At 33.9% G+C, this 11,288-nt stretch overlaps 2 protein-coding genes across 7 annotated transcripts in view; one reads left to right on the top strand and one right to left on the bottom strand.

The window, feature by feature from the left end:
* The first annotated feature begins 60 nt into the window (after positions 1-60).
* On the top strand, positions 61-6,339 carry LOC106130883 (endoplasmic reticulum lectin 1). 2 transcript variants are annotated; one of them, XM_013329819.2, is made up of 10 exons: positions 61-180; positions 371-557; positions 725-956; positions 1,141-1,305; positions 1,428-1,720; positions 2,198-2,248; positions 3,040-3,186; positions 3,979-4,141; positions 4,643-4,807; positions 5,983-6,339. In XM_013329819.2, the coding sequence occupies exons 2-10, from the start codon at positions 396-398 to the stop codon at positions 6,147-6,149; spliced, it is 1,545 nt and encodes a 514-aa protein (XP_013185273.1). In that variant the 5' UTR covers positions 61-180; positions 371-395; the 3' UTR covers positions 6,150-6,339. The 2 variants fall into 2 exon arrangements, with proteins under 2 accessions (XP_013185273.1, XP_013185274.1); XM_013329820.2 differs by lacking the exons at positions 61-180; positions 2,198-2,248 and having other exon boundaries at positions 187-557.
* Positions 6,340-6,761: 422 nt separating this feature from the next.
* The window catches only part of LOC106130884 (CUGBP Elav-like family member 1), a 127,395-nt gene continuing 122,868 nt past the window's right edge, over positions 6,762-11,288 (bottom strand). For all 5 annotated transcript variants that reach the window (XM_013329821.2, XM_060947935.1, XM_013329822.2 and 2 more), the window contains one exon: positions 6,762-10,694. In XM_013329821.2, the coding sequence (XP_013185275.1) occupies positions 10,423-10,694 (272 nt within the window). In that variant the 3' untranslated portion in view covers positions 6,762-10,422. The remainder of the gene's footprint in view (positions 10,695-11,288) is intronic.

The raw sequence follows: 11,288 nt of genomic DNA, 5'->3' as shown, positions 1-11,288 counted from the left end.
CGCGCACATAAGATTTCCCTTGATCTTACGTAGCATAAGTTTACGGACTGATTCCATTTACACCAATCTGATACACAACTATTATAAAGGTTGGGTCGACTATTCTCAACTGTCATAATTTTTGACGAATGACAACTTTCCAACTCACTCAATGTTTTGAAGATGACAAACAAGATGTTGGTTGGTTGATTTTTAAATATCATAACTTACAAATTTATGATCTAATATTGAGCCAAACCAAAATTAAATAATTCTAACAATTGTGAAACAATTTAATTTAGCTCATTTAAGTTATACATTAACTGAAAACAAATTTATTAATTTTAAATTCTGTGCATTTAATTTTTCTCTAATAATCATGTTCTTGTAGGTAGGAAATTAAAACAATCTTAAAAATGAATTTAATCGTAAGCTTGTGTTTTGTGGGTTTTGTATCTTGTATTGAACATGATTACAAGGGATTTGACGATACAATACTCTTCTCTATAAATTGGCCGGGGTCTCCAGAAAACTTGGAAAATTTAGTTGAAGGAAACACAAGAAACTCACAATTACAGGTAATCTCTATTTTCTTGATGATGATTGTCATAATATGTTCTGTGTTGTAATAATTTAATTTTTTCTCAGCTTCACTCCCAGCTAGTAGAATAAAAACTATAAAAAAGTTAACATCTGCTTACTCAACTGATCTGAGAGCTTATTCAAAATTGTCTTGTCATTCCAGAAAAAAGAAGTGTTAAAAGTAACAACAACAAATAAAGAGCAATATGAATGCCACATTCCGGAGTTGCAGCCCAAGCAGTCATCCAGCCCTGAAGAGCATGTTGGAGCTTTGCCGCTCAACCTCCTGAAGCCTCTGTTTGGCCAAAAGATATGCTCATTTAGGTTAGAGAGTTACTGGAGCTATGAAGTGTGCCATGGATCACATATAAGGCAGTATCATGAAGAGAGAGATGGTAAGATAATGTTATTTTTGATTTTAATTCATGTTTCTTATAAGAAATGTGCCTTTAACAAGCATATATCACTGTAAATAACTATTTATAATTAAGTTTGTTTAGGTTAAAGAGCTTTGCATATATAACCTACATATATTTCTAAAAATAATCATACTTTAAACTGTACTTGTTTTTATTAAAGGAAAGCAGTTGAAGACTCAACAGTATTATCTGGGGCACTGGAACACTCAGCGGCAAAAGAAGTTAGAGGAGGAAATGATAGCTGCTATGGAGAAGAAGGAACCATTCAAAACCACTAAGGTTGAGGGAATAACACTGCCTTACGTTGAGATGTTGTTTGAAGAAGGTGAGCAGGTTTATCATATTTAAATTTAAATAGGTTATTGTTTAGACACAAGTCTTCAATATATACAATTTCAACTGATATTTCCAAATAAAATATTCAAAAATAATTGAAATAAATTCCAGGGACAATATGTGATTTGAATGGCAAACCTCGTGCTACTAGAGTTTTGTACGTCTGCTACGCTCACGGCAAACATGAAGTGTATTCTTTTAAAGAGACATCCACTTGCGAGTATGAGATTGTAATCCTATCTCCGCTACTTTGTGAACATCCGCAGTTTAAACCAAATCAGGTCACAGAGAATGTGATTGATTGCTTCTCCATAGGAGATGCTCCGAAGAAACCAAGAAATTTACTCAAAATGGAGGTCGACAGTTTGAGGTTCCACCATCACTCTATTCGGTTGACGAATAATGTAAGTAAATATTAATATTTTAACATTTAGTGTGATTGTTTGTTTTTAGTAATTTTTATAGTTAGAGTTTCGTAGAATTTTGTTTTCTAATTGGACAATTAATGTTGAGTAACTATTATGTATTTTTTTTAACTGTGATTTCTATTAATAAGAATAGGATTTACCCTTTCTAGTATTAAAAGTAAAATTAGTTTGTATTTTCCAAGAAAATATAGTTATATGTTTTAATTATATTTTTTATCCTTAGTCTTTTATAATACAACCTTTTTACGAAATCTGTTCTTATGTGTTCGTATTTGTGCTGTTTTCTTACATGTTTTTAAAAAAGAATTAACTTTTTTTCCTGTATTGTTTTGTTTTGTTTGTATTATTTGAATTTTAAAAATATAGTCTAGATTTTTTTATAATCTTGTATGTAGTGTGAAGTTTTTTGTTAGTAGAATAGAGCTTGATTAACCATTCTGTTGCTACATTCAGGATAAAGAGCCGGATGTAATGGCTGTATTGAAAGTTGAAAAAATTGAGAAGGTAATTATTATTGTACAGCTTTTTTACGCTTATTTTAGTATTTATTTTATTTTTGACATTTTTAAGGTAAGTTTTTATTGCTGTTGAGAGATCCATATAGCTTTAAATGCTTATGTAAGAAGGGTTTTTGTTATCTCCATGAATACTCTGAATGTTTTTAAGAACTTTTCAATTATATACCAAATAAAGCAGTAAAGGTAAAGTATTTCTTAGAGCAATATTAATCTAACATGTTAACAAGCCTTCAAATGTAATCAACAATATTCAATGTTGCAAAAATTTGGAATTGGCAAGCTTATTATTTATTTTTATAAAACATTATTGCACTAAAAAAAAATTACAAAAGGCGGACTTAATGCTGTTTGCATTCTCTACCGGCTGATCAAACAGAAAAATTTTAGGTTGGTGGTGCGATAAAGTGCACATGCATACTGAAAAACTACAAAAAAAATTAACATACAAGATACACAAAAAAAATATTAAATACATATATGGTTAAGTTATAATAAATACTCATAGTCATCATTGTATCCAAATATTTTTTTTGCTGTAAAAAATAAACTTAAAAACCAATAGACCAATTTTAATAGAATTTGATGCAGAAAGTGACTAACTAGTGTACTTTTGAAATTTTCACGGGAGTAAATCTACCCCCGCAGCCTGGCGTCGCTTTTATGACGATTATAACTTGAAACGAGACAGCGATAGTTTTTCGTGCCATAAAAAAGGCGACGCGCGTGCCTTGCTGGGCCTAGGTCTACGATTGTTAATAATAAATATTATATTTGTAGGACGGAGAGACACACTTGAAGTTCGAGCTTCATCCACTAAGCGAGGATAATGTGGTAGAAGAAGCTAAGATTACACAATTAGCACCCACTATTAGTGACGATTCCCCTGTCAGAGCTTTCTTGAACGGCGAAAACTGTTTGAACGGGGTAAGTAGTAGTGTGTAGTAAGGTTATTGTTTCTCAGTTGGTAAGATCTTAGTGTTACTTCCGAATGCTAAGCGTGAAGAGTGTGGTACCCAGTGGCGTAACTACAAGGTGGCAAGTCGGCAAAATGCCACGGGCCCCCAGCCGGAAGGGGCCCCCGGTCAGAGGAGAATCTCAACTCCCAACATTTCTTATTTATCATACATGTTTAGTAAAAAAAAGTTTTAGTCTTTGATTTATTTTTGTAACCTACTCAGTTTCCTACACAAGTAAAAAAAATATTAAAAATTCAAAGCTTTTGTAAAAAAAGGGTTGTAAGTGTTGTAACCCAGTTTTAGAACGTACCTATCCGATGAATTTGCCACGGGCCACGAATGGTATAGTTACGCCACTGGTGGTACCAGAAGCAAAGATGTCAGAGCCTTCTTGAACGGCGAAAACTGTGTTGTTAAGATGGCTAAGCTCATCGCGTTATAGAAATGTCACAAGTTTAAGAATTAACTGAAAAACTTCGGGACCGATTTTGAACATTGAAATTTGGCACATTAGAATACAACTTTTTTTCTGGAAATTCCTCCGCCCAAAGTTAGCCTTGTATAAACATAAATATCTATCATTTAGCCAAACAGCTGAGCGTGGCCTCTCGGTGTTATCGAGACTGTTGGCTCTTCCTACCCTGCAAGTGTATTCTTCTTAGTCGAACACTCTTGTCAGAGTGATCGTGGTTGCGCAGACGAGGTACATGGATTATATGTATGTATAAATATACCTTAATATTTAATAACCTATTTCCAGGGCACAGGTTGGTGGAAATACGAGTTCTGTTACGGCAAGCACGTGACTCAGTACCACGTCGACCGCGCCGGCGAGAAGACGTCTCTGTTGTTGGGGAAATTCGACGAGGACGAACATCTCAAGTGGATCGCTGAGAATAAGGGGAAGGCGCCTAAACCTGTTGGTAAGAGCTTTATATTGTATAACATTTACAATATTTCAAAAATTATGCGAGACTAAATGTAGATATGCCAAAAATGTGAAATTTTCATTCATTCATTCATATAGTCACATCTATATCCATTGCGAGGTAGGCAGAGCCAACAGTCTTGAAGAGACGGATGGGCCACATTCGGCTGTTTGGCATTATGATAGAGTTGAGATTCAAATAGTGACAGGTTGCTAGCCCATCGCCTTAAAAAAGAATCCTAAGTTTGTAAGCCTATCTATCCCTTAGTCGCCTTTTACGACATTCATGGGAAAGAGACGGAGTGGTCCTATTCTTTTTTGTATTGGTGCCGGGAACCACACGAACATCACAACATAAATTTCTATGTATACGTATAATATACCTATATATTATATAGGTACATCTATGTATACGTATAATATACCTATATATTATACGTATACATAGATGTACCTATATGTATAATATACCTATATTATATGTTTTTTTCTTCAGAATACCGCACATCTGTCTCGCACTTATACTCTGGCGGTGACGTTTGCGATAAGACCGGCCAGCCTCGCCGCACTGAAGTGAAGCTTAAATGTTTGGAGAACTCCTCCAGTCCTGCCCAGGTCTCCCTGTACTTATTGGAGCCGAGGACCTGCCATTATATATTAGGTAAGCATAGTTCGGGAACTAAGTATTCCATTACCTAGTATTTCATTCCATACCTAGTATACCATTCCATACCTAGTATTTCATCACGCCTAAAAAAAATTCTATCATCAAGCCAAATAGCTGAACGTGGCCATTCAGTCTTTTCAACACTGCTGGCTCTGTCTAGCCCACAAGGGATATAGATGTGACCTTATGTATGTATGTTGCATTTGGAAACTGGATGGGTTTAAAATGATCTAACTATCTTGTTAGTCTCCCTTGCAAAGGTTGCGGAGATCAGACGGGAGTTGTTTAGTAAAAAAAATCTGATTCATCCAATCCAAAGTAGAAACGTAGTAAACGACGCCGTTATTATCGCGCGAATGACTATTCCTGTCCCGTTTCATAATATAGTAAAAAACGAAACGGCGATAGTTCTTTGCGCGACAAAATCTGTGTCGGGTGAGCCATGCTCCTCTCCCGAAGAGGTGAATACGCGACCTGGACTAACGCCATTAGAATCATGAAAAGTTATTTTTAACAATTCAGTAGAATAGTTTTGAAGCCGAATTGAAATAAGTTCTAAGTACGATCCCCTAATATATGTTATGTATATAGAAAAAGTTATTGCCGTGTGGTTCCCTGCAATTAAGAATAGGACCATTCCATAGCTTCTCCATAGATGTCGTAAAAGGCGACCAATGGAACGCACACTTGCGATTCTTCTTGAAGGCTTGATGGACTAGCAACCTCAATACATACATACATACATATGGTCACGTCTATATCCCTTGCGGGGTAGACAGAGCCAATAGTTTCGAATAGACTGAATGGCCACGTTCAGCTATTTGGCTTAATGATAGAATTGAGATTCTAATAGTGGCAGGTTGCTAGCCCATCATCTAAAAAGAATCCCAAGTTTATAAGCCTATCCCATAGTCGCCTTTTACCACATCCATGGGAACCACACGGAACCTCAATCCTAATCTGAATTTCATAATTTAGCCATACAACTGAATGTAGACATTCAGTCTTTTCAAGACTGTTAACTCTGTCTAACCCGTAAGGGATATAGAGGTGACTTTATGTATGTTTATACAGTTTTGTTTTGTTTGGAAAATGTATGCTTTTTGTATAATATATATTTTTGTAACACCAAGCAGATACCAGATACTTATGGTGATTTTTTTTTCCAGGCGTGGAATCACCGTTAATATGCGACATTTTGCCGCTGGCCGACGAAAACGGACTTATAAAATCCAGCAAGCCGATTTTGGTGAAGCAAGACAGTATTGATGATGATAGAGAAGACGCTACTGATGAACCAAAGGCCAATGACGTTCCTAAAATCGGCAATGATTAGTATAAAAATTGATGTGTGCATGTTTTTGTTATAATTTTTGTCAGATACACTAAAGGGACTAAGATAATGTGTGATTTTGCTTTTAATAACGTCTATATCTGAGTCTTTATGATGCAATAGAAATAAAAAGTTTAAGTTACATTATTTATTTGTAAATGTGATTTTATGGAAATAAATTTTGTCTGTTGAATTGAGAGTTTTAATAAAAAGTGCTCAAAATGAATAAAGACTACGGTCATCGTACTTAATCTCTATTGCACCATGAAATTTATTCAACTTGTTGTTGAATATAAAATTCATTTGCATTTGTAGGTGGCTCTATTCCGCGCGGGCGAGGCTGCGGAAAAAGCTGGTCATTTATAAAATTTTCATCTGTGGTTTGACACTTTAATTAAAGAAACTTTTATATATCTTCTTAAATGGTTGCAGAGGTCAGACTAAAGTCGCTTATTCAATCCAAGATCATTGTCAAAGACGCACCTAGGGTTGTTCTCCAGAGAGGTGAGAGGACACGAACTGGGGTGCATTTCAGACCCAAGGTTCGAGGACACGGCGCGGGTGCCATGGGAACTTAATTCGGACCCCGTGGTACACAAAATTCAAACAACCAAATTTAACTTGACATTTATTTACATCCATATCAACAAATCGGGTGTTGTATAAAACAGCTCTTTATATCAATTTTTTCATACCAATTGTATATAGCTACTAAAGAATGTGCTTCGAAAAAGTGTAAAAATAATTTTGCGTCTGCGTAAGATATGATACATTGTTGGTACCGTGACTCGATAGTTCTTTTTTTAAATATCTGAACAACTGATGATGTAAATATTAATTAGGTATATAATTTTTTTTTGATAATGCAGGCTTAGCCGTATAACACACAAAAATAATTATTAATTTGTATCCTTATTATGGATTTGTGATACCGTCGTAGTTATATCGTGTGCCAATATAGTAGCTAAATGCGATTCTAAAAACTGCATACAGATAAAATATAGCAAGTTATATATATTTGTTGTTTAATAATATGATATATATGATCTGTACGACCAATTTTATTTGCGCTGTCGGTTTATTTCGGTACATTTTTATGAAAGGAACGCGGCAGAAAAAAAGTATCTGTGATTTCTATAATAGGTATTTTTGTGTGTTATGCGTCGAAGATTTTGCTTTATCTATGTTTGTTTCTGGTCTCCATAATGGCGACATATAGTTAATAAGTAGGAGGAGGTGAGTGTTGTTACATTACAATTAACAGTTCTGTTTAAATTAACTTCAAATGACTGTCAGTTGTTCAAAAAATCTCCATCGTAAAAGAATAAAGTGCCTTAATACATTTGGTACAATTTGTTCGTAATAAAAAAAAAATGGATATTTTTTTAAGGAAATATCGCATTTGAAGCCATGCAAGGGAAGCATGTAAAGTTCTGCATAAAGAAACAACTTTCTTAAATTATTTATGACAAAGCTATGGCAAACGGATATGGTAACAACGATTTTTATGTTACAAGTTAATACAGTCGGCGACAAAAGTGCTGAAGAAGGGCACCTCATCAAATCACTTTTGGCACCAATTATACAATTGAGGCTGGCTGTTGAGAAATATATTTTTATTTCGTTAAACCGATGGCAACTAAATTATGATTTTGAAATTAATTCCATAGGAACATGATTTGCGTAATAGTTTTAACGTTTCTTTTTATTTAATGACAATTCCTTCGACGTAAATATGAAATTTTTATTTTAGAATTTTTTTTTACCGTTTGAGAATATCGAGCTCATTCACAAACTTTGACATGGCATACGTCTTATCTTTCTCTCTCTAAATCGGAGGTTAAACAAAAAGTTAAGACATAATCCTTGTCAACGATCGTGAATAGACTTTGTCTAAAGGCAATTATGTTACTGTAAAATTTTTAAAAATATATTTCCAATACCAGCACAAGCTGACAACAACATACAGACATGAATTCCCGTCTATATAAGATACCTAGAAAATGTAGGTAAAAAATGGCCTTAAATTCAACTTTTGACAATTATCTAGATCACACCTTAAAAAACAGGCTAGTCCAACGGCCGTGTCCAGGATTACTACGCATTTCCCACAATAAACAATATTCCCAATGTCAAATGTTTTAACAATACAACCCTTTTATAATAATTTATACCTTAGAATAAAGAAAAAGAAAAAAATAATGGATCCGATCCATTCGGCTCCGAGGGGTGACAATACTTGTTGACGCTTATAACACAAGGAAACTTATTCAGTCTACGTATCGTCTTTTATAAGACATCAAAATATGACTAAATTATATCATAAAACCCATCTCTATAATGTTTCTTTTTTAAAATACAATGTAATACTCAACTAAATTTAATTAAGTTATATAATTGATTGCCTACATCAGTTCTTTTAGACATAAAGTATGTAAACATTTATTTAAAACTAAAACGATTCGTAATTTAAATTTTAACGGTCGTGACACGCATTGGCACAAGACAAGTAGAACGGAACGACACAAATTAAATTACGTATGTCGCACAGATTATACAGAACAAATATATGGTTCATTTTTAAATTATAAATGTTAATCTACATTTTCCTTATAATTTGAAACACCTTTTGAGCCTTCATCCGAATGCATGCAATAATATACATCAAAGTATAGTAAAATAAGTGCTTATTAAAATTATAATAATGTTTAGAGATTGTATTTTTAAGTTGCAGAAAAACAAGCACTTGAGGAACATTCAGCATTGACTACACAAAATATAAATAAATAACATTAAACAGTTATTGTTCTCAATTATTCTAATGTAAGTACTAATTTTTATAACCGAATCTTCCACAGTTAAAAATACAAATTATCCATGACAATACTAAAGAAAACCAAAGTGTGCCAGTGGTTTTTAGAAACTATTTGAAAATGTTACACAAAAAACATATTTTCTCTAAGTAGGTAATCGTTGAATACAGAAAGCTTACGAAAACAGTAAATATTCTATCATTAAATACTTATACTAAAGAAATTTTTCCACTAAACGCCAGTGTTCGATGTGACATCAAATAGAATGTTGACTTTGGTGATTATATACACACAATAAATAACAATAAGAAAAGTGGCCGGATATCTCAATGTTAACTAATATGACGCATGCAAACTTCATATTATAAGACTCTCTCATGAATAAAGTAGGCTTTTATAAAGTAGAAATTATCAATTCTTTAAGTTGCAAAATGATTGCTGGCTAAAGTGAAACATGTCTATATAGTGTCCCCGATCAAAACTTAAGTTATTACTCGAGATCAATCGATTATAATTTAATCGATGGTCTCACTAAATAAAATTTTTTGTCTGCCAATTTAAGCCATATTGAATGAGCATGAGTTTACCAAATGAAAATTTAGATATAATTACGTATTTGGTTAGTCGTATATGTATGTAACACACCCATCTTGGAATTATAGCTTCAAGTTTTGATATAGTTCCATCACATATGTTTAATCGTAGACGATTTATTTACGTATACGACAATTAAGATTAACATTTGAGATATCGCATAGCCATTTTGAACCGAACTTTTTAATAAGTTTGTTCGTCGAGAAAGGAATTATTCAAAGTTAAGTACACTATTGACAACAAGGTAAACAATACACTGATCACTTTGAGATCACTTCATTATTCTAATATCTTATATTTTTATACAAAAAAAAAGAAAGACTAAACTGTTTCACTGACAATGGCCACATTTACGACAAAATCAATAAACAAACTATGAAAATGGTAACACGAAATAAAGAACAAACAAAAATATGCAATAACAAAATAATTATTTTGATATTTGAACGCAAAGTTACGATCTAGAATACTAATGTGGTATACACACGACTTTGGTACCCCAAAAAAAAAAACGGATCATACATCTTTGAACCTACATAATGCATAGGTACCTGATCTTTGGCGTCCTCAAACTGTATTGGGCACTAAAAGAATTCAACTTAATGCTTAACGTGACTAAAACTTATCAAAGAATATAATCATTACAATAATAATATTAAACAATTTGGGGAATACTTTGGAAACGATTAATCCTTTGACACAAACCTTAACCTTATACTTATTAGTTAACAACTGTGCACGTGGACTCCCGTTTTAGAATCTTATGAACTATATTAAGGTCAGGTGCACCGGATACATCACAACAAACGTTCAGATTCTTACAACCTTGCGATAGTTCCTTTTTTGAATTTTTCACTAGGTACGCGGCATTAGTAAGGTCTGGATAGTTCTTTTGATCGTTTCAATTGAACTTTGAGTCTCTTTGTACCTATTTGGAAGCCGTTCATGGCTTGGATGGCGGCCTGGGCCGAGGGCGCGTTGTCGTACGAGACGAAGCCAAAGCACTTGGAGAGATTTGTTTGTTTGTCTATAAACACTTTGGCCGAAATAACGTGGCCGAAGGGCAGAAACGTGGACGCCAGGTCGGTGTCCGTGAACTCCTGCGGTAGATGGTAGATGAACAGGTTACCGCCCTCCGGTCCTGGAATAAACAAATTAAAATGAATAAACAAAATAAAAAAAATATAGAAATAAAATGTTTGCACCTCTTATTTAATGGTTGCATGTGTCATCACTAAAGAAAAGATCGGAATAAGTACATAGATTGAATTGGGGTCAATGAACTGAAACGTATATATTAATATGGACATGCCTCCGTCCGGGATTGCGGGATTTGTAAATTATTAAGATTTTTTCCTCCGACTTCGTTCACGTAAATTGTAGTCCTATGTTACCCGCGGACAATGTAGTTTACTGTAAGCGTAAGTACTGAAATGGAATCCCGGAAAAGAGGCTTATCCATGTTATACTTTCTATGGTAATTCGTGATGCAAGTACATAAAATCAATCTACCTATTCCGATCTCTGGTCATCACAGCGTTCGTGCATGATTATTTTATAAGTATTGTAAGTTTCAAGTTTGAGAGTTCACTAACAACAGCATTCCGTTCATAAGCATACATTTTCGCTTCAACTCTCGCTTCATGCAAGCTAATTGATTAACATTTGCCAGGATGTTCCCAATTAGATCAAGGTACCTACATTAAGCTTGTTAACAAACAATCGTCATCGATTT

This window comes from Amyelois transitella, chromosome 14, assembly GCF_032362555.1.
Source record: "Amyelois transitella isolate CPQ chromosome 14, ilAmyTran1.1, whole genome shotgun sequence".
In the NCBI taxonomy this organism is placed as follows: Eukaryota; Metazoa; Arthropoda; class Insecta; order Lepidoptera; family Pyralidae; genus Amyelois; species Amyelois transitella.
Note: the sequence above shows the minus strand (reverse complement) of the source record. Positions and strands in the feature narration are given on the sequence as shown.

Coding starts and splice junctions, on each gene's coding strand:
- LOC106130883 (XM_013329819.2), top strand. CDS start 396: ATGAATTTAATCGTAAGCTTGTGTTTTGTGGGTTTTGTATCTTGTATT. Junction 4,142..4,642: donor GAAGGCGCCTAAACCTGTTG/GTAAGAGCTTTA, acceptor TTTTTTCTTCAG/AATACCGCACATCTGTCTCG. Junction 4,808..5,982: donor GACCTGCCATTATATATTAG/GTAAGCATAGTT, acceptor TTTTTTTTCCAG/GCGTGGAATCACCGTTAATA.